Source organism: Pongo pygmaeus, chromosome 23 (assembly GCF_028885625.2).
Source record: "Pongo pygmaeus isolate AG05252 chromosome 23, NHGRI_mPonPyg2-v2.0_pri, whole genome shotgun sequence".
In the NCBI taxonomy this organism is placed as follows: Eukaryota; Metazoa; Chordata; class Mammalia; order Primates; family Hominidae; genus Pongo; species Pongo pygmaeus.
Genome location: NC_085931.1, coordinates 54,923,978 through 54,947,447, shown reverse-complemented (window position 1 = coordinate 54,947,447; position 23,470 = coordinate 54,923,978). Strand labels below are relative to the sequence as shown.

At 47.1% G+C, this 23,470-nt stretch overlaps 1 protein-coding gene and 1 pseudogene across 2 annotated transcripts in view; both read right to left on the bottom strand.

Moving 5' to 3' along the window:
• SAMM50 (SAMM50 sorting and assembly machinery component) overlaps positions 1-23,103 on the bottom strand; it is a 42,599-nt gene extending 19,496 nt beyond the window's left edge. The window contains exons 1-9 of one of the 2 annotated variants that reach the window (XM_054470039.2): positions 22,908-23,103; positions 15,094-15,204; positions 13,955-14,056; positions 9,720-9,807; positions 4,952-5,058; positions 4,299-4,429; positions 3,977-4,064; positions 1,128-1,256; positions 490-561 (exon numbers count right to left, since the gene is read on the bottom strand). In XM_054470039.2, coding sequence (XP_054326014.1) covers positions 490-561; positions 1,128-1,256; positions 3,977-4,064; positions 4,299-4,429; positions 4,952-5,058; positions 9,720-9,807; positions 13,955-14,056; positions 15,094-15,204; positions 22,908-22,928 — 849 coding nt within the window. In that variant the 5' untranslated portion in view covers positions 22,929-23,103. The remainder of the gene's footprint in view (positions 1-489; positions 562-1,127; positions 1,257-3,976; positions 4,065-4,298; positions 4,430-4,951; positions 5,059-9,719; positions 9,808-13,954; positions 14,057-15,093; positions 15,205-22,907) is intronic. The other variant, XM_054470038.2, reaches the window with a different exon arrangement.
• Positions 21,156-21,677, bottom strand: LOC129023382 (large ribosomal subunit protein eL33-like; annotated as a pseudogene).
• Positions 23,104-23,470: the final 367 nt, after the last annotated feature.

Sequence of the window (23,470 nt, the reverse complement as noted above, 5' to 3'; positions counted from 1 at the left end):
GTAGGTACGTTATGGTAAAGAACTATGCCCCTGCCTCCAACAAGACAGACTAACAGCCCGCCTCCAACACCAGCAGAGAAGCACGCTCCTCTAAGGTGGTGAAGACCATTCCTCCAGCACCTCCTGCTGCCATGATGCACCTGCCCTGCAGCCGTTGAGGGGTGACTCCTGCTTTCAGACACTCTTTCTCAGGTAACACCAAGTCACAGCCCTCCTCCTGGCCTATCACAGGCCCTCATCAAGGATGCCACAGCCTTGCCCCCACCTTGGGCTCTGTGAAGGCACAAGACTGAACTGCAGAAGGTAGGGAGCAATTCCCAGGCTGGAAGCCCTGAGAGTGGAGCCGGCGACCTTCACAAGCGATACTGCACGTGCGATTACTCTGTGGGTCGGCCCACCCCCAGGCCCACCCAGCCCACCGGGACTTTATCTACTGTCCAAAGCTTGGCTCCCCTCACCCTTCGGGGGTCACAGGTGCAACAACACTACCTGGTTAACTTTCAGCAAAGCACCTCTTCTTGGTAAGATGGAAGAATTCCGAGAATCGATGACCATGGCGTGCTGAAAGAAATTTGAATGGGGATATTTTCACTTTAAGAAGTTCTGTTAGATAACCACGAGCACTCACAGCACGCGGGCCACACCATGCTAGCACTCTACAACTATCATGTCATTTCGTGTTCACAGAGCCCTTGGAGGAAGTGAGGGTGACTGTCTCTATCTTACATAGGAGGACACTGAGACGTCCACACTGAGACTTGAGCTTCAACTGAATAAACAATTCCTGCTCACTACGTGGGAGTTGAACACCCACCACTGGGTTCATTCTCTCAAGGAGCTCAACGCCCTGGCCTAAGCCGGCTCAGCCAGGTTCCTCCTTCTTTTTGAAAGCTGAAATTCCACAGTCAGCTCTGAAGCACACCTCTTCCTGTTACCACTGACACGATTCGGAAAGGACAACACGAGGCAGGACACCACAAGCCCTCGGGGAGTGGGGGCCGCCACTGTGGACACCCCATCTGGGTGACGCTTCTCAGTCAGCCCTGATATTGGCAAAGACTGTTTTCCCAATGCATAGCATGGTTCCATCAACAAAATCATTTACTCCAGCTAAGAGAAACTGTTACCGAAAGAGATGACTTCAGTGAATGTCCGCTTTCTTTTCGAACAGCAAATGACGCCGTCCTGGAGAGGCAGCCCAGTTCTCGCCACACGCCTTCCCACTTGACAGTGTGGCTGGTCTTCCATATGGGAAACTGCAACATGGAGATTAGACATCTTTCCGGACCACACATACTTAGGAAGTTGTTGCCAATCATTTTTTGGAATGAGGCATCACGAAACAATGAACTAAATACCATTTTTTTTAATGATGAGAGAGAGGGAGAACGGGAAGAAGAGAAGGGGAAGAGAAAACCAGAGGGAAGAAGGACAAAGGAAGAAAGGGTGAAAGCTGTGAACGGAATCAAAGGCAGTACTGCTCTAAGTAGCAGGACTGCACCCCAGGTGAGGGACAGGGCTGGTCTGAGGGCTGCAGGCAGCTCTGTCATTGACAGGCGCCATCTCTTTCCCATTTCTTTGTAACGGGTAAGACACCTAAGATGATCTGATGGTGCAAACCCCACCTGGTCCACCCGACCCTGTCTGAAGCCAGGCCTGGCAACCCAGCGACTTGCACCGGCCCAGAGAAAAGGCGGCAGAGACGAGAGTTACATGGGAGGCGAGGGATCCTTCCTGCAACAGAGGCCTGAGCCGGGTGAATTCTGGGGTCCAAGCAGGTGGCATCTGCTTCCCAGCCTGACACTCTCTTTCCTGATGCCAGGACAGTAAAGCTTAGATTTCTATCTCAGAGAAATGTTTTCTGAACAGTGAACGATGTTTGGTGGCTTTGGGAAGTGGTAGGACAGTGATTTAACTCTCACAAGGAAGCCACGTCACCCCACATTCCCCAAGGGGTATCCCATGCTGGGCCCTCTCTAGCCCTCAGGCTTGCAATTGAACTCCAGGCCATTGGGTGAGTAGGTCACCAACAGGCCCAGAACACTCCATCCCGCCTTCACGGTGAGAGGCACCCACCTCAGCACCCACAGGGCACCATGCCAGGCACTGGGGAGATGGTACAGGAGGGGCAGCCTGCACAGCCGCCATCTCTACACTTAGGGCCACCTGGATTCAGGCACTTTCCCAAATGCCTACGGGAGGTGTAGAGCTTCCTAAATCATTTCTTCATTCCTTAGAAGGCCTGACATGGGCCCCAAGGATACCATTGAGTATGATCTGGTCCGCTCCTCTAGGAGCTCAGCTTCAGGGCTGCCGGCAACAAGGTCCCTGCCCTCCCCTTTCCTCCTCCCCTCTACCTGCACCCATCCGAGGTCCGAGTCTACACTTTGGTGTCTTTCATCTCTGCTATTCCTTGTGAAAAAATAAGGTATTTCTACTCTCCTAAAAATCTGCTCTTTAAAAAGGCTTAGAAAGAGATGAAGCACGACACCGGGGAGAAGGGTGGCTAAGCTCCCGGGAGCCCAACCACTGTGGGTGCACACAGGCATCTGGAGACCTGCTGGAGGATAGCAGGCTGGAGAGAGCAGCGTGTGCCCCGGTGTCCCCTCCACGGCCCCACCAGAGGGCATCCGAGGACGGTATCAAAGCAGAAAGGTGTCTGAGGGCTGCTCCCTTCCAGACAAGAAAATCTGGAGAAAAGGAAAGGAAAGTGCAAATGTGCCCGGATTCTCCCGTCTCCATCTTGAACCTGGAGTCTACCCGGCCCAGCTCTGTGTGCTCTGAGTTCTCCTGGCCTTGGTCTGCAAGGACCAGACGCCCGGGGCACTGACGCACCTCAAGCACCTGCACTGCGCCACACACCGCATCAGGAGCTTTACCACGCCTCTCACCCAACCCTCACAACGGCCCTGGGAGGCCGTGCGCTCCTGTCCTTCATTTCACAGATGAGTCATTTGCCTGAGGTCGCACAGCCCTAAGGGAGACGGGGGAGTCAAGCCCAGGTGGTCGCCTTCAGGGCTTCTGCTGGGTTCTTGGAGGGAGAGCACACTTAAAGCCTCCTGGGCCCCACTCTCTGTGAGTCGGACTTGGCAGCTCAAGGTGGAGCCCGCGAATGTGCATTTCTAAGAAGCCCACAGCTGAGGTCAATGCTGCTGGTCTGCAGACCACATGTGGGGAACGACTCTTACATAGTATTCTATCTCAGGGCTCTCCGCATGAACCAAAGCCCAGAACAAGAGGAGTCAGGAGCAGTGGCGAAAGGAAGGAGAAAAAAAAAGAGCAGGTTATCATAAAGCCCCAAAATGGCCAAATGATATGAATTCCAATGGTGGCATTTAATCACACCTTTCTAGGTGTAAACTTAGGTGTAAACCAAAAATGAAACCTTCCAGACCAGGCGCAGTGGCTCACGCCTGTAATCCCAGCACTTTGGGAGGCTGAGACGGGCAGATCACTTGAGGTCGGGAGTTCGAAACCAGCCTGGCCAACATAAGGAAACCCCCATCTCTACTAAAAATACAAAAATTAGCTGGGCAGGGTGACGGAGAATCACTTCAACCCGGGAGGTGGAGGTTGCAGTGAGCCGAGATCGTGCCATTGTACTCCAGCCTGGGCGACAAAAGCAAACCTCTGTCTCAAAAAAAAAAAAAAAAAAAAAAAAGAAAACTTCCAGTGATCTGACCAACTCTGCCGACTATGAGAAACTGTTGGTCTCCACACATATGGGGAGGGACAACCGATGGTGCCTCAGGTAGTCAGGACCAGGTTAAGGAGCTGCTAACATGGGCATCAGCCACTCTCGGGTCCCTGGTAGCCTGTACTCGGCTAGAGAAGAGGCACCCGGCCAGGAGGTACCTGGTGCAGAGGGCAAAGGGCCTGTGCTCTCCACGCTGCCTTCTTGCTGCCTTTGGGAATCAGTGAAAAAGGCACCCTGTTTTCCCCCAAGCCCAGAGGGAAGGACTGAAATGCTACTCACACTGTACTCAGCTGACATTCCTCTGTCTGTCTCCCGCAGTGAGCTCCAAGGGAACTGTCCAGTAACTTTATATAAGTTTACAGAGAAACTAGGAGACAATGGGATAGAGCTTTAAAAGCTGAAACAGTGATTAGAACTTGCACACATTTAAATCAACAGATTTAACACTACGCCCGTGGGGCTCATCTTCAAGAGGAAATCTATAGTATGTGGTTACTGCCGAAGTGGCAGCTGATTCTGTCATGGTTCTTTTCACAAATAAGCCACCTATTTTAACTTTTCTATCAGGCCAGTGTACTCAATGATCTGTTGGGCTTCCTACTTTCTTTCGAAGTTTCCGGGCCGTGGTTTGAAGAAGGACAGGCCATACGACGTTTCTTTTGTTCCATAGGAAAACTGAAAGGTCACCTTTTCTGCACGACCAAGAAGATTAGGGAGCTTGAGGCCAAGTACCTAGGAGGAAAAAAAAAAAAATAGCAGTGGTCTAAATTGAAGGAATGAGAACTTTGAATAAAGACTATGCTAGCTAAGGGACTTTCATAAAAACAGAAGGAAAATGCTAACTACAGATCTAGTCTTTCATTTGTAATCACTTTCATTCTTTAAAACATGCCGCTGCTGAGTGCTCACATCCTGCATTCACACCTGATTAACGCAAGGGACAAGCCAACCCTGCCACCCATGAGGCTCAAGAATGTTACAGATTTAGAGTTGAAAGGAATTTGAACAAGAGACTATTAATATGAACATTCTCCAAATCATTCCTAATTACTGACGTTAACATTGTTATCAAACAACCCAAAACATGTTATCACCAGTTCTACGGTGATTAAAGAGAAACCACAAATAACAACAAATTAAGGTAAATGAAATGACCGAATTTTGAAACCATCATCAGCTCTTAGAATGCAGTCATAGTGTAAAAGTTCCCAACTCAAAGTTCCAATATAAGAAAGTAAAAAGCCTGCAGCATACCATACTGCCTTCATTGTTTCCAACCATGGTGTTATAACTGCCCGTTAATCTCCTCAATTCAGTTACTTCAAAGGTAACGTCTAACCCATTTGGAAGTGCATCATCACCTAAATAAAAAAATATTAAACAATAAGACAGCCAGGATGTTATTTTACTTTGGGTTCCCATTGCTAAAAAGGACAAAAAGCAATCTGAAGGTTCATTCTATTTTACAATCTCCTTTGGAAAATAATATAATCATGAGAATGTTTAAGAACGCTCCCACACAAAATCAAAATATTGCACACCTCTACACCAAAAAATAATGTTTCTAGTTTCTCTGGTAGAATATATCAATAAACAGGGCTGAGCACGGTGACTCAGGCCTGTAATCACAGTGCTTTGGGAGGACAAGGTGGGAGGATCACTTTCAGGCCAAGAGTTCAAGACTAGCCCCAGCAACATAGCAAGACCCTGTCTCTACTAAAATTTTAAAAATTAGCCAGATGTGGTGGCGAGCACCTGTAGTCTCAACTATTTGGGAGGCTGAGGTGAGAAGATCACTTGAGCCCAGCAGTTGGAGGCTGCAGTGAGCTATGACTGTGCCACTGCATTCCAGCCCAGACGACAGAGCAAGACCCTGTCTCTAAAAAAAAAACCAAAAACCAAAAAACAAAAACAATCTACCTTTGCTACAAGGAGATAACTATAAGCAGCATTATTCACTTAAGCACACTTAAGCAAACAATATTTGCTAAAGGAATCTGTTCTCCTATTAGAGAGGTCCTTGAAAATATTTGGGGTCTCAATTCAACCGACATGAAAATGTGGAACTCACATGACAATAGGGATGTCAGTAACCCTCGAAGATAAATGTGAGATTGTTTACTGTGTTACTATGTGTAAGAGGCATGTCTGTCCTTCCCCACACCAGGTACGATTTGGGTCTGAGCTGGAAGCAGCCACCTCGTGACCCACCATGGCCCTGGGGTGCCTTGTGCGGAGCAGGCTGGGCTCCATAGGAGTGAGTGGCCTCTCACAGGAAGGAAAGGCGACTCCTGCCTTGCACACAGCAGGGGTGCTCAGCCCTGGCTGGACATCTAGACGCATCTGGGCAACTGTCAAAATATGCTGATGCCCAGGCACTGCTCTAGGAACTCAGGTCCAACGGGTCTAGGGTGGAGCCTCAGTACCATCTTTTCTTTTTTTCTGAGATGGAGCCTCATTCTGTCACCCAGGCTGGAGTGCAGTGGGGTGATCTCAGCTCACCGCAACCTCCACCTCCCGGGTTCAAGCAATTCTCCTGCCTCAGCCTCCTGAGAAGCTGGGATGACAGGCACCTGCCGCCATACTCGGCCAATATTTTTTGTATTTTTAGTAGAGACGGGATTTCACCATGTTGGCCAGGCTGGTCTCGAACTCCTGACCTCGTGATCCACCCACCCTGGCCTCCCAAAGTGCTGGGATTACAGGCGTGAGCCACCCTGCCTGGCACCATCTTTTCTTTCTTTTTCTTTATTTTATTTTATTTTTTATTTAGTGGACTTTATTTCTTAGAGCAGCTTTAGGCGCACAGAAAGATAAAGAATTGAAGCCAGCAACAGTGGGTTGTGGGAAAAAAAAAAGATAAAGCAGAAAGTACAAAGTTTTTGTACAAACTACAAAAGTACAAAGAGTTTCCATGAACCTCTCCTTACCCCAACACACACTTACCAACACCTCGCATGTGTGGTACATTTGTCACAACTGATAAACCAATACACCAATTATTTACTCAAGTCTAGAGTTTACATGAGGGGTCACACATGCTGCTGCCAGCTACAGTGACACAGATCCACCATCACAGTCCACACGGAGCAGCTTCAGTGCCCTAAGTCATCTAAGCTCCAGGTCATCCTAACGTGCAGCCTGGGTGGAGAGCCTCTGCAGAGGTGGACCCGCTGACCACCTACAAGGGCACGCTTACAACAGGGACAGGAGAGAGCGAAAAGCAAATGCCTCCAACAAAACTCGCCCCTAGAAAAGCATCCCAGATAGTGGGTCGGGCCTCGGGTACTGGAAGTATCTCACTCACTTGTTTGCCCTGGGCAAGTGACTTAAGCCTCTCTGAGCCTCAGTTTCACTAGCTGGAAAATACAGGTTGAGTATTCTAAACCCAAAACTTTTTGAGCACTGACACGACACTTAAAGGAAATGCTCACTGGGGCATTTTGGATTTCGGAATTTGGGGTTAGGAATGTTCACAGGTACAATGCAAATATTCCAAAATCCAAAAAAATCCAAAATGCAAAACACTTCTGGTTCCAAATATTTCGGATAAGGGATACTCGACCTATATATATTTTTTAATCATAATGACACTTCACCAGGGTTCTGTGAGGATCCAACGGCACCATGCACATAACCACCTCCTGCAGGGCCGCACGGGTACTACTGTTAGTATTCTAGGACTCAGGTGCGGAGAGGTTGTCTCCCACTATCTCTTCCCTTTCACTAGTCCAGTAGTTCCCCAGCTTGAGCACACATTGGAACCACATGGCCGGCTCATCTGCCACAGGCCGCTGGCCCCACCCCACCCCCACCCCCACCCCCAGAGTTCCTGCTTCAGTGGCATCACATTTCCAACAGGTTCCTGGGTGACAGCAGCCCTGCTGGTCCAGGCCCACACTCAGAGAACCCCTGGTTTTTGTTTGTTTGTTTGTTTTTGTTTTGAGACAGAGTCTTGCTCTGTCACCCAGGATAGAGTGCAGTGGCGCAATCTCAGCTCACTGCAACCTCCGCCTTCCGGGTTCAAGTGATTCTCCTGCCTCAGCCTCCCAAGTAGCTGGGACTACAGGCACACGCCACCACGCCTGGCTAATTTCTGTATTTTTAGTAGAGACAGGGTTTCAGTATCTTGGCCAGGCTGGTCTTGAACTCCTGACCTCGTGATCCACTTGCCTCGGCCTCCCGAAGTGCTGGGATTAGAAGCATGAGCCACCACGCTCAGCCTGAGAACCCCTGTTTTAATTGTAATTGAATTCTTGATTTTTAGCAGAGTACCTAGCCACCTAGGCTTTACTTCCCAGCCTCCCTTGCACCAAGGTGTGGCCAAGTGATTAAGTCTTGGCCAATGGGATGAGAGCAGTGCTGTGTACAACACCTAGGACAGGTGCTTAAAGGGAGGGGTAAGCCCTCTCAACCTCCTGTGCTCCTCCAATACTGGAATGAGGACACGGTGTTCAGCCATCAGAGGGACTCAGGGACCCTAGGGATGACAAAGCAACAAGATACCACGGAGGGAAAATACACCAGCCCAGGGTGACCTCAGGGAACGAAGCACCACACCAGCCCAAGGTCACCTCAGGAAACCACACTAGCCCAAGGTGACGTCAGAGAACAAGGCACCACACTAGCCCAAGGTGACCCCAGGGAACCACGGGAAACCACGCCAGCCCAAGGTGACCTCAGGGAACGCAGCACCACACCAGCCCTTGGCAGTCTCCCAGCTGTGTGGAGAGATGGAGACTTCTCTCTTGTCTAAGACACTGTTCTTTTAGGTCTCTGTTAGTGTTGGCTGAAACTATATTCCAAATAATGAAAATGTCCTTAGTTTATCTAGCACCTTATTTTTTGCAAGCATTTTCCTATACTGTCTTATCTAGGCCTTCTCAAAATTACCCCCCATTCAATTCTGAAGAGTTACTCATTCACAGATTCATTCAAAATATTTATTTTTCAATGGTGTCTACTAAATTCAGACTAAAGTGGGAACTCTACCGCGCCGTGTTAGGCCCACCATGGTCTGGGCTCCTGACGGCTTTTCTTCCTTGTCTTCCAGCACTCCATTCCCCCAACCTGCACTCCAGCTCTTCCTACACTTGTGGTCCACCCAGCGAGCCACTCTCCCCTGGCGTGGGCCTGATAAGTGTTATCTCTGTCCCCAGAATATTCTTCACCCCACCTCACTACCAGCCCTTCTCCCCATACTCGCTCAGATGCATCTTCTAGGTCTCAGCTCAGACATCGCCCCTTCGGGGACACCCTCTCTGATCCCCTTCTCATGCCCTGGCCAGGTGAACTGTTTCCTCCTTCAGCCTCTTACAGCACAGCATAGCGACTGTGCTGCCATCACTTACTGGTATGCCTCCAACTCAGCCCCATTGACCGAAGCCCGTTCAGGAGGAGACCACGCCCTGTGTGCTGCTGTGTCTCCCTCTGGGGCCTGCACAGGGCTGGCCTCGAAGCAGGTGCTCACTAGCCAAAGAATAAATGTTGAGAGACGTGCCCAATATCACACAACAACAAGAAAACGGGCAAAAACTAAAATGGAAATTGGATTCCCTCCTCTTTTTAAAGCATACACTGAGATGGGGTCTGCACAGTGCTGGGCTGGGCTATGTAAACGAAGCCTGGCCCCCTCCTTCAGAGTCACTCTCAGGCCCCTGTGCAGTCCAGGGCTTTACACAACAGTATCTTCAAAGTTCACCATTTCTCCCCGGCCTCATACAAAAATCCAGGCCGACACCTGTAATCCCAGCTACTCAGGAGGCTGAGGCAGGAAGATTGCTTGAGCACAGGAGTTCCAGACCAGCCTGGGCAATACAGCAAGACCCCTCTCCAAAAACAAACAAAAAATCCAGTCCCTTCCCTGAGACTGCTAACTCAAGGACTACCCGTTTGATCAACTTTCAGGTTCTACACAGCAGGGAGGGGTGCTCTGCTGCCCAGATCTGCATCTGGCCACAAAAACAGCTTTTCTGTGATGGACAGAAAGGGAATTATAAAGATACTACACCACAATATGTACCTTGACATGTGTCAATCAAAACATCCACTTGTCTAAAAATTCCAAGACGGAGCAATTTTTCACGGGCTTCATGAGATTTCCGCATTACCTATAAAATGGGAAAAAAAAAAACATGGAATATATTCTTCTAAGACACAGAAACAGAAAATGGCAGCCACACGGCAAGGCTGGTAGTTTATCATTCAGTGCTAAGTCACATCACTGAGCAGAGAGCACTACCAAGACCAGCAACACAACAGAAGGGAAAAGCACCACAAGGGCAACAAAAATGCCCATTCACAAGTGCAAAACCAAGCCTTGGCATCAAGAGCATGCATCATATAATCCCCTTCGTATAAACAACAAGGGTAACACAGATACACAAACCTAACACACAGCCTAGAACATTATGCTGGAAGAGATCACAATTGTGAATAGTGGTTATGTCTGGCAAAAAAAGACACGTGTTTCTGCACGCCTTTTCATTTTTTTTTTTTTTTTTCAGATCTCCCTTTGAGGAAGAAACGCACGCCTTCTTGTGGTGTTTCAATTTTCTATTCATTTCTTTACTTTCTTTTTTTTTCTTTTTTTCTTTTCTTTTTTTTTTTTGAGACGGAGTTTCACTCTGTTGCCCAGGCTGGAGTGCAAAGGTGCAATCTCGGCTCACTGCAACCTCTGCCTCCCAGGTTCAAGCCATTCTCCTGCCTCAGCCTTCTGAGTAGCTGGGATTGCAGGCACAGATCAGCACACCAAGCTAATTTTTTTTTTGTATGTTTAGTAGACATAGGATTTCACCATGTTGGCCAGGCTGGTCTCGAACTCCTGACCTCAGGTGATCCAACCGCCTCGGCCTCCCAAAGTGCTGGGATTACAGGCATGAGCCACCATGCCTGGCCTTTCTAACCATCTCTAACCACTGTTAGAAATGTTCAACTTTGTGTCCTTTCTTCAGTGTCAACAGCAGTTCCTTCTAATGCACGGAGTCCATTCTTATTGGAAGGACAGGTAGAAGGAAAGTAAGGCGGGAGAGTGCTGAGGACACAGAGAAGGAAAGGCCCTCAAGTGATAAGGAAAGTTGAGATTCCACCCTGCAGGTGAAAGGGAGTCACTGTAGAACTGTCAGCAGGAGAGAGAAAGGATCCCATTTCCTTGTGAGAAAGAACAGATCACACAGATGAATGCGGAATTCTGCCCAGATGGGAGAAGCCTGCAGGTGAAGGATGCAGGGGGTACTCTGGCAGCAGCCTCAGGGGCTAGGGTGAAGGCAGGCCCAGTGCGGGCCATGGTATTGGAGGGGAGGACAGACCCTGGAGATATTTCTCAGGCAGGGGCCAGAGGACACTGCCACTGCCTATGTAGAGTGCATGAGAAGAAAAAAGAGGCTCTAAAACTGCAGCTCGGGGCTTAGCACTTGGCTAGCGCTGAACACCATTAGAGAAGTCAGGAATAGAGATGGGAAGAGAGGCAGGGCAGACAGATGGAAAAGAGACAACTTCAGATCTCAGCCCCATGGAGCTGGAGACAGCTGTGGCAATGCCATGAGGAAACGTTGAGTCGGCAGTTGCATAGTCAAGGCTACAGCTCGACACAGAGGAGCTGGCTAGAAATAGAGCATGGGGAGCCCTCCGCATTCAGGCTGTAACTGAAACCTGGGATGTGGATGAGATCACCTAGGAGACTGATCCTTGTGGAAAAGCAACACTTAAGGATGCTCACAGGGAAAAGGAGCCGACAATGGAGCCTGAGAATGACTGTGATGAGATGGAAAAAGCAACGCAGGAAAATGGCCACCAAAGCCCAGGGAAGAGGCAAGCGCAAGAAGAGGGACAGACACATTCAAAAGGCAAATAACAAAGCAGGACAGGTGCATTCAGCAGAGGCTACAAAGCAATCATTTCTTCAATATGCAAAGAGCTATTACAAATCAACAAAAGCTGAGCGACCTAGTGGAAGACGGAAGACATCAGGTTAATTCACAAGAGAGAGATGAATGACCAATAAACAGAAAAAAAAAATGCTGGATCTCAATCATAATTAAATAAATGCAATTTAAAACAATGAGATGGCATTTTTCTTCTAACAAGACGGCAAGAATTTAAAAATTGTCATAAAACCCAATTTTGGGAAAGAGACCGTCTCATGGACTGCTGTAAGAGAGTGGACTTGTGGGCTAGGCGCGGTGACTCACGCCTGTAATCCCAACTCTCTGGGAGGCCGAGGCAGGCGGATTACCTGAGGTCAGGAGTTCAAGACGAGCCTGGCCATGGTGAAACCCCGTCTCTACTAACAATACAAAAAATTAGCCGGGCATGGTGGTGCACGCCTGTAATCCCAGCTACTTGGGAGGCTGAAGCAGGAGAACCACTTGAACCCAGGAGGCGGAGATTGCAGTGAGCCAAGATAGCGCCACTGCACTCCAGCCTAGGCAACAAGAGCAAAACTCCATCTCAAAAAAAAAAAAAAAAAGACAGTGGACTCGTGCTATCTCTTTGTAGAGCAATACGGCTGCATCAGTGAACACTGCAGAGTGCACACACTTTGATCCAAGAATCCCACTTCCAGGAATTTATCTTAAAACACAGTCAATGTACACAAAGACACACTAAGATGTTTAGTACAGCATTGTTTGTAAGAGTGAAAATTAAATGCCCATCGATGGAGAACTGTTTATAATAAAATGCAGAGGGCCAGGTGAGGTGGCTCATGCTGTAATCCCAGCACTTTGGAAGGCCAAGTTGGGAGAACCACTTGTGCCAGGAGTTCGAGATCAGCCTGGACAACATGGCAAAACCCCGTTTCTACAGAAAAACTTTAAAAATTAGCTAGGCATGGTGATGTGTGCCTGCAGTTCTGGCTACTCAGGAGGCAGAGGTGGGAGGATTGCTTGAACCCAAGAGGTTGAGGCTGCAGTGAGCTGTGTTCACGCCACTAGACTCCAGCCTGAGCAGGACTTGCACCAGAGAAAGATCTTGTCTCAGAAAAAAAAATTTAAAAAAGTTAGAAAGTGTGTACAATGAGGTACCACACAGCCAACAGACTGGTATGTACTGATGTGAAAAGATCTCCATAATTTATGTCAGAAAAGAAAAAAATGTAGAGAATGGCATTACTGTTTAAGGAACATACATGTTTATACACTTGTACAACATATGTAGGAAACTGTTAGCCACGTTATCTCTGGAGAGCCGACTGGGATTGGCCGGGGTAGGGAAAATTGTCCTTTTCATTTCAATACCCTTCTGTACCATTTGATTTTCTATGCTTCCTTCTTACTGTGCTTACATGTTACTTTAATTTTTTAAAAACACAAATTTGGCCAGGCACAGTGGCTCAAGGCTGTAATCTCAGCATTTTGACAGGACGAGGCAGGTGGATCACTTGAGGCCAGGAGTTGAAGACCAGCCTGGCCAACATGGCAAAGCCCCATCTCTACTAAAAATACAACAAAATTAGCCAGGTGTGGTGGTGCACACCTGTAATCCCAGCTACTTGGGAGGCTGAGGTGCGAGAATCCTTTGAACTTGGGAGGCACAGGTTGCAGTGAGCTGAGATCGTGTCACTGCACTCCAGCCTGGGCAACAGAGCAAGACCCTATCTAAAAAAAATAGAAAAAAGATTCTTTTTTTTAAAGTGGGAATGGTCCACAGTGCCAAACACTGCTGCTGCTGAAAGGTCAAGTGAAATGAAGATAAAGGAGCCAGCTGGACCCGGCCATGAAGAAGTTGCTGGTGACCTCTGTCTGGGCATGTTCAATATGGTCCCACGGGCAGAAAGGCAGAGGAAACCCACAGTGGAGATGAGAAACGGGGTGCAGTGCAGGAAGGAGACTGCTCCACAGACAGAGCCAGGGCCCTGAGGAGACAGGCAGTGTGTCCCAGATAAGCACCCACCCCACGGGGTTGGCAAGGGAGAGTACACTCTCAGGAACTTAGCACGGTGCCTGGGAACGGCTGTGCACTAACCCCATCGGCTCCCATTACGGCGCTGGGAGAGTTATGAGGAACACGAGAGGACAGACACTTCTTTGTCCAGGATAAGAGACAGGAGGAAAAGGCAAATGCGAATACATGGAGTTTGTAGGAGGCACCACAGGAACTCAGGGTGTCCAGCTTGGGGGTGCCAAGGCTCCCTGTGGGGTACGAGGCAGATCTCCAGCACAGAGGCCAGGGGCAGGGTGCTCTGTGGTTTCACATGGGGATGTTTACAAGTTCTTCAGAAGAGACTGGGAAAGCACACCACATAGAGACCATACCTACCTCAATTAGGTTTTTGGCCTTGAAAACATCTCCAATTTCACAAATGATGATATCATCTTTAGTCCTTCCAAGTCCATCAAAATGAACATGTTGAACAACCACCTAAAAGTCACACAGGGACAGTATTAGGTATGACACAAGGCAAAGAGATTAGGTGTCAAGACTAAAGACAATGTCAAGGTTTAATTAATGTCAAGGTTTTCTTCAAGTTTAATAACCCACACTTCTTACTTCTGGACTTTACTATCTTTCACATCTTTTCAAAAAACTGGTCACTGTGACTTCGCCTTTGCTGGGTCTGTACTTTCTGTAAACAAGAGCTACAAATTCTCTCCAGCCAGATCGCCCAGGACCAGGTGAGTCCACAGACAACCCCTCTGTCCTTCCCAACACACACCCTGAGCACTGGCCTGTGAATGAATGCTGGCCATGACCCCTGACTTAATAACTATGCGCAGAAAAATTAGCCGGGTGTGGTGGTGCACACCTATAGTCCCAGCTACTTCGAGGGCTGAGGCAGGAGAAACACTTGAACCCAAGAGACAGAGGTTGCAATGAGCCAAGATTGCGCCACTGCACTCCAGCCTGGGTGACAGAATGAGACTTCATCTCAAAAAAAATTTAAAAATTAAAAAAAAAAACAAAACTGTATGCATCTTCTAAAGACACTGCAGGGATTTCAGGAATGCACAATAAATGCTGACTCACATTGGCCCTCACCTCTCAGTCTCACTAGAGAGTAAACTCTTCAAGAATGGAAAAGTGTATTTAAATTTCAAAGGTAATAAATTTAGGAAAAATTTCATTTGAGACCCACAGTCTTTTTTCTGGGAGTAGGGAATGGAAATATAAATTTAAGAATAGTTTGAGTTTGTCCTTGATATATTTTTGGTTTTTGTCATAAATACAAAAGTGTGTTTGTCTAAACCTCCCACATAAAAATCACCAAGGAAAAGCTACTTCTTTAAAAATAGAAACCGTTTTTCTAAGAGTCATCAGTCTTTCTAGTTGTAGGTGGTTACAAACTCTTCTTTGATAAAGGCACGGAAACGAGTTAATTCCTTTACATCTCCCTAGTGGTGTATGGAAGTGAATGTTTCTACTAACAATTATATCAAGACCGTCAACAGAAAACTCACATCTTTGTTTTCAAGAATTTCCTGTTTAGCTTCAGGTTCAACTTCAACAAATTCAGCTTCTTCTCCTAATCCTCCAAAATCAGGTCCACTTGATGGAAGAGGCTCCAAACTCTGAAAGGGAGGGAGCCACCACAGATAAATGACTTTGTCACATATATACACACACTTACCTTTGAGTTTTGTCTTTAGATGGTGCTCCAGAAAATTCAGTAGTTGTTCCCTTCAAGTAGAGGTAGGGGCAGGAATAGGGACCAGGGAGTACAAAGGTGCTGTCAGCTATTGCCAATGAGCAAGTTCTTGGCTTGGTGGTTAACTCACTGGTGGTCACTAAATAAAAGATAAAAACTAATTAACAGGGAAGGGCAGGGGTAGTGTGGTGGCTCATGCCTGTAATCCCAGCACTCTGGGAGGCCAAGGAGAAAGGATCACTTGAGGCTAGGAGCTTGAGACTAGCCTGGGCAACACGGCAAGACCCCATCTCAAACAAACAAACAAACAAACAAAAATTAACCAAAAGGGTCATGCACAAATCCATGATGACATGTCATGAACGAAGGATTATGACCAACCTAATTCTGGACATCTGAGGCCCGATGGAAGTTAAAAAATCATTTAAAAATAAAATGCCACAAAGACATTTATCAGGGAAAAAAAAGGAAAATAATTTGCTCTCCTGTTGTTATAGAAAGCATCCTAATTTTTAGAATTAAAATTGTACACGTTAGGATAGCTACCTTGACAAACCAGATTACTAAGAAAACATTTTATGTAGACCCTGACACGTTTTTTCATCTCAGAAAGTCTCATTCACATTAAAGGGAACTGCATATGCTCATAAAATAGACTCGAAAGCAGTCTCTTTCTACAATCTGAATTGATATTACCTCAAAATATTAAAGCAACTTCTGAATGAGCTTTCCGTAGGCTGTTTCTCGTCTAATATTTCCAGGAAGACATTATATCTATCTATCTCTCTCTATATATCTATATATAGTTAAGACAGACAGTCTCTGACTTACAATGCTTCAACTTACAGTTTTTTGACTTTACAATGATGCCAAAGTGATATGCATTCAGGAGGAACTGCACTCCGAGCACCCACACAGCCATTCTGATTTTCACTTACAGTACTCAAGAAACTACATGAGATCTTCAACACTTTATTATAAAATAGGCTTTGTGTTAGATGATTTTGCCCAACTGTAGGCTAATGTAAGTGTTGTGAGCACGTTTAAAGTAGGCTAGGCTAAGCTATCATGTTCTGTAGGATATGTGTATTAGATGCATTTTCAACTTACATTTCAACTTACAATGGGTTTATTGGGGTATAGTTGAGAAACATCTACACAAACATAATATTACATACACACACACACACACACACACACACACACACGTAATCACTTGAGCCTAGGAGTTTGAGACCAGCCTGGACAATATAGGAGACTTCATCTCTACTAAAAATAGTAATAATAGTAAAAATAAAACATAAAGAAAGGTCAAGTATGGTGGGTCACACCTGTAATCCCAGCACTTTGAGAGGCCCAGACGGGAGGATTGCTTGAGCCCAAGAGTTCAAGATCACGCTGGGCAACATAATGAGGTCTCGTCTCTATTTTAAAATAATAGGCCAGGCACAGTGACTCACACCTGTAATCCCAGAACTTTGGGATGCCAAGGAAGTCAGATCACTTTAGGTCAGTAGTTTGAGACCAGCCTGGCCAACATGGTGAAACTCCATCTCTACTAAACAAATACAAAACTTAGCCAGGTATGGTGGTGTGTGCCTGTAGTCCCAACTACTTGGAAGGGTTAGGCAGGAGAATCGCTTGAACCCAGGAGGCAGAGGTTGCAGTGAGCTAAGATCACTCCATTGCACTCTAGCCTAGGTGACAGAGCAAGACTCCATCTCAAAAATAAAAATAAATATACTTATGTATACATTGTATTATATATACTTACATATGTAACATATACTATTTATTCTATTCTTATTTGTCCTTATGTTTGCTTGACCATAAGTCTCTGGGACACATGCTTAACCACACGAGGATTCCCAGTCACCTCTTAGAGATGCACACAGAAGGTCTAGTGTGGCACCAAGCGATTCTTACAAATCAGCAAGTTTGGAGAAAACTATGTGAACCAATATCTGACTATTTCCTTGCTCCAAGAATTCTCTACAATTAGGCACTTTTAAAGTGTGTGTTTAACATCTGCAAATATGGAGCAGTGGGGCCTCTGCGCTACTATCCACTTTTCCCTGGAAAGGTAACTGACCTGCCAGTATCATATTCCCTTTCCAGGACCTTGCCTAAAAGACTCTGATGATCCTCAGAAGTACTTACAGGAAGAGCATCCATCTAGATTCCTTAGCAGGGCACAAGGAACTCTGCCGTAAGGTCTGCATCTGCTACTCCAGTTTCCATCTCCACCACCCGCTCCACCCGCACATTCAGGCTTTTGCATACCTTGCCCCCTCTTCCAGAATAACTTGCCCCTGTGAAGCTTCAAGATCCACCTTAACGTCATCCCCTGCAAGCCATTCCTGGCTTCTTTAGGGAGAATCAGTTCCTCTCTCACAGGGACACCTCTTGATATTTGAAGTCTGTGACCTTCACAGGTACCCCTTCTGTTTCTTTTTTTCTTTTGACACAGAGTCTTGCTCTGTGGCCCAGGCTGGAGTGTAATGCCGCAATCTTGGCTCACTGCAACCTCCGCCTCCTGGGTTCGAGCCATTCTCCTGTCTCAGCCTCCCAACTAGCTGGGATTACAGGTGTGTGCCACTACACCTGGCTAATTTTTGTATTTTTAGTAGAGACAGGGTTTTGCCATGTTGGTCAGGCTGGTCTTGAACTCCTGACCTCAGATGATCCACCCGCCTCGGCTTCCCAAAGTGCTGGGATTACAGGCGTGAGCCACTGCGCCTGGCCTGTTTCTTATTTTTATCTGCCCTAGCACCTCGGAAGTACTCAATAAATATTTGTGGAATGGGGAATGAACGATTTTTCCGTTCTTTCGTTTAACAAATAAGTACTGAAAGCTCACTGTGTGCTGGGTGCTGGGTTCACAGCAGTGACCAAGACTGGGTCCTTGTGGGTGAGGAACATCACGTTAGGCAAAGAATGGGTAATTTCCCATCGTTGTCCTTTCATTTTTGTTGTGCAATATTTTCAAAATGGAATTACTATATTTCCCAAAAATATGAACAAAGTAAGATTATGTGCACATACTCATCTTAATCTGAACGCCTAGCAAAAATGCTTTATCTGGGCAAAGGTTTATATCCCATTATGCTGAAAAAATTCCACTGCACTTTCTAAAATCTCCAAGCACGAAACAAGGTTCACCAAAGATCTTCCAGGCCCATCTGTATTCTTTAATCTAAAATCCAGACTTCAAGAGATGACATCATTGAAGTGTCACAGTTACAACCTCTTACACCTATTCATACATCTTACATCTATTTTTCTATTATCTCTAAACCCTAAAGTCATTATAGGATTAATACCCTGTAAATATACTTTAATCAAAATATTAGTAACTGTGTTACTAATAGAGATTCATTCATTTCACCAAATATTAAGATCCCACTATGTGACAAGGACTTATAAGAACCTCACCCTCACAGAATGTACATCCCATAAATTCTACGCCTAGAAGAATAGGCATGGGGTGAGTGTTTGGTAAAATGTGCTAAAATATATATTTGGGCTAGGCACAGTAGCTCATGTCTGTAATCCTGGCACGGGCACTTTGGGAGGCCAAGGCAAGAGGATCACTTGAGCCCAGGAGTTTGAGACCAGCCTAGGCAACATAGTGAGATCCTGTTTCTATTAAAAAGTGTGTGTGTGTGTGTGTGTGTGTGTGTGTGTGTGTAATATAAAAAAATATAAATATTTGGATGTAGCCTTTAACCTTTAAGCAGATCGGTCTACCAGTCAGTCAATAAGTGTGTATTGAGCACCATGTGCAAGGTGGGTATGGGACATGAAATAAATTGAATGAGTTATCAACAGCACCTTTAAAGTGAGATAGACTAGAATCCAACAGAAAATATAACAACAGGCTGGGCGCAGTGGCTCACGCCTGTAATCCCAACACTTCGGGAGGCTAAGGCAGGCAGATCACCTGAGATCAGGAGTTCAGGACCAGCCTGGCCAACATGGTGAAACCCCATCTCAAGTAAAAATACAAAAGTTAGCTGGGTGTGGTGGCACCTGTCTGTAATCGCAGCTACTCAGGGGGCTGAGGTAGAAGAATCGCTTGAACCCAGGAGGCAGAAGTTGCAGTGAGCCAAGATCGCGCCACTGCACTCCAGCCTGGGAGACAGAGCAAGACTCCATCTCAAAAAAAGAAAGAAAGAAAGAAAGAAAACTGAAAATATAACAATACATAACACATATTAATGATAAGTATTATTGCACAAAATTTTGTTTGACATAAGCATGAGTACTAGGTGGTAAATGGCAAATGTTTTCTTACTGTTTGAGTCTTGATCAAAAAGTCTGAAAGACACTGGCTAGTGGGATGAAAAGGTCAAATAAAAGAACTGAAAACATTTTTTCTCAATACACTCATCAAAGAAGCAGCAATTTTAATGTAAAAAGAGCTCCACAGGCTGGGCGCAATGGCTCATGCCTGTAATCCCAGCACTTTGGGAGGCTGAGGTGGGTGGATCACAAGGTCAGGAGATTGAGACCATCCTGGCCAACATGGCAAAACCCCATCTCTACTAAAAATACAAAAATTAGCCAGGTGTGATGGCACACGCCTGTAGTCCCAGCTACTCAGGAGGCTGAGGCAGGAGAATCACTTGAACCCGGGAGGCAGAGGTTGCAGTGAGCCGAGATGGTGCCACTGCACTCCAGCCTGGGTGACAGAGCAAGACTCCACCTCAAAAAAAAAAAAAAAAAAAAAAAAAAAAGAGCTCCACAAAGGCAGATACTTTTTTCCCTGTATCCCTGGTACCTATCACAGTGCTAGGCACATAGCAGGCCATCAATAAATATGAGCTGAATAAATAATGAGTGATTACTTTGTTCAAGATGCCACAGGGGATGCAAGCCAAGAAGATGCAGTTCCTACCATTACATCTAGAAATTTAGGATCAAAGGATAAGACGAAAATGCAAAGACCCAAAACAAGCCAAAATGTAAATGGCACCAAAGGAAACGGCACGGAAAGGCGGAAGCCCATCCAAATGCGGGGGCGATAAAGAACTTTCAGAACGGAGTTGTAAAAGATGGGAATATTTCGATGCTGAAGACAGGTGATGGGAGGGGGAATGGAGTGCAATAGTGCGGTCCAAATGAAGCCATCCTCACAGGGCTGACAAGAATTCTGGACAGAGGCCAGGCACGGTGGCTCACGCCTGTAATCTCAGCACTTTGGAAGGCCGAGGCAGGTGGATCACAAGGTCAGGAGATCGAGACCATCCTAGCTAACATGGTGAAACCCCGTCTCTACTAAAAATACAAAAAATTAGCCGGGCATGGTGGCAGGCGCCTGTGGTCCCAGCTATTCAGGAGGCTGAGGCAGGAGAATGGCGTGAATCTGGGAGGCAGAGCTTGCAGTGAGCCAAGACCACACCACTGCACTCCAGCCTGGGCACAGAGTGAGACTCTGTCTCAACCAAAAAAAAAAAAAAAGAATTCTGGACATCTGGACAGAAATGTAGTTATAATTGGCTGGGCGCAGTGGTTCACACCTGTAACCTCAGCACTTTGGGAGGCTGAGGCAGGAGGATCACTTGAGGTCAGGAATTCAAGACCAGCCTGGCCAACACGGTGAAACCCCATCTCTACTAAAAATACAAAAATTGGCTGGGTGTGGTGGCGTGCGCCTGTAATCCCAGCTACATGGGAGGCTGAGGCAGGAGAATCGCTTGAACCTGGGAGGCGGAGGTTGCAGTGAGTGGAGATTGCACCATTGCACTCCAGCCTGGGCAATACAGTGAGACTCCATCTCAAAAGAAATGTAGTTACAATTAACCATTAATCAAGTTGCCTTTTTTTTTTCAAGAGCACAAATCCACATTGATTTATTGACTTTTCATTAGTTTAAATCCTTGAAGGGTACAGCATTACTCAGATTCTGTGTCCAACAGTCTTAGCAGGAAGATTGCTTCAGAATTTGGCACGAATCATGCCATTGTTTCTGTGGGCCCGAGTTACCTTTCCCCAGATTACTCTGGCTTTGTTTGGTTTGCCGCCAGGAGTCACTATGTTGTTCTTTGCTTTGTATACATGAGCCCAAATAGAATTCTGTTTCATCTCGGGCATAAACACCTTCAATTTTAAGAAGAGCTGTGTGCTCCCTTTGGTTCCGGAGACTCCGCTTATAGCCAGCAAAAATGGCCTTGGACCACAGCCTTCCAGACATATTTCCTTTCAGAAGTCCTGCTCCCAGCAGGCCTCCACAGGCGCCAAGATGGCAGGAAGACCTCAGGTTGCACTCTGACCTTACTTGCTAGTAACCAAAAATCACAGATACTATTTGCATCCCCATTGATTTTACAGATAGGATTTCTAAAATTAGAATCATAAGGCTTTTGCTTAAGAGTTGCTTTAGATGTTTTTCAGATCTCGAATTCCAGCAAAACCAGTTGAAACTGCCAACCAGTTTGAAGACTCCTCCCCCCAACAGAGGAACAGAATCAGCATGAGAAGTTTCCTCATCTCCCTGTCCCATAACTTCACCCTTCACTCTTCCACCAATTATGGATCTCCACACTTCAGAAAAAACATGAGGTCCAAACTCCTGAAGGTGATGGATTTGAGGTTTCCTCTCTTTTCCCATCTCCTCGTTCAGCAGCCCTGCAATTGAAACTCTTTCTCTGCTGCAACCCAGTGTCTCAGTGTATTGACTTATTGAGCACACTGAGCAACAGACCTATTACAGTTACACAAAGAAATGTCAGAAGAGAAACGGTGTTTGATCTGAATGAAAGACATATAAAGGGAAGTTAAGTCCAATTATAGATGCCAGGCTGCGACTTCTGTGCTAAACTTTTTTGGAAGTTAACGGGGAACTACTCAAAACGTCTATGCAGGTCAAGTGAAGCAATCAAAGTTGCAGTAGACAAGTAGTGTTGGGGCTGAGACTCAGGAAAGCTGAGGTTTTAGGCCATTTGGAACCAGTAACTATGTGACCTTGGAGAAGTAACTCATTATCTGGCCCTTATTTAAGATTAGGATAAACGAGAGGAGTTTGGCAACCAGTATAGTTAGTCAGGCGCCAGGCATCCAAGTACTCACATGCATTGTCTTTTAATTCTCTTTTAAGCCAGGCGAGGTAGGTACTATTACTACCTCCACTTTAAAACAGGAAGTAAGGCAGGGAGCGGTTCCGTCTTTTGCACGGTAAACAGGAGAAAAGAGGACCCCTAGATAGGTTTGAGTTAGAAGACTTCAAAGGATTCTTGTTGCTCTAGGAGCCTACAATGGCTCCAGCAGCGGCTGAGCGGGGAAAGGCTGGAAGTGACCAGTAAAGAGAGAAAACTTAAAATCATGCAAAGAAAGCACATTCACTGCGGTCTAAGACATCACAGAAAGTTCGCAAGTCCTTTGGGCCACTGACTCGCCAAGTGATCTTTAGCAAGTCTCGTCCCTCCTATCAGGTTCCTGCTCGAAGGTCTGCGAGACTCGCTGGCCCGAGGCGACCTCTTTTCGGCCTCCTCCACCCAGCCCGGCACCCTCGGCACCCTCTCTCCCAGTGAACCCTGGGCGCAGCCACGAGAGCGTCTCCCCGCGGCGCCCGTCTGCCCTGCTGGCCCAGAGGCCTCGCAGCCCGCGGGTCGCTGGACCTCTTACCCGGGCATGCACAGTCCCCATGGTTCCCTCTCCAGCCGCTGCCTCGCAGAGCTGCCCGGGCGGGACAGAGCGTCTGCTGCTGAAGGAAGAAGGCGGGTCCGCGGTGGCGGAGCTGCAGGTCAAGGCAACTCCCACAAGCCCCCGGACGCGGAACACTGGGGGCGGCCATGATGCCCCGCCTTCTCCCCGCCCCCTGGCTCGCGGTGCCTTCGCTCATTGGTCCTTATGAGCCTGTGACCCGGATGTTCACACGGACGCAGAGGACGCCCGGACTGCGCAAGCGAAGAGCGTTCACTGACGTCCGCGAAGCTGCTGGCGCGTGGACTGTGTGGGGAGGGCGCGTGGAGGTGGGTCTGCGAGAGGGTCCGCTGGGAGGCTGGCGTCTGGCGTTGGCGCCTGAAAGAGATCAGGCCAGCTGTTGGGTGTCACGCGAGTCCTGCTGCTCTTAGCCCTTCTGGCACCCCGACCCGAGGGTGTTGTGCTTGTCCCCACGCGCCGGTGAATCCCCGAGACTCAGCGGGGAGACCCGGGTCCGGCCACCCCCGAGCTGCAGTAGTCGGGTC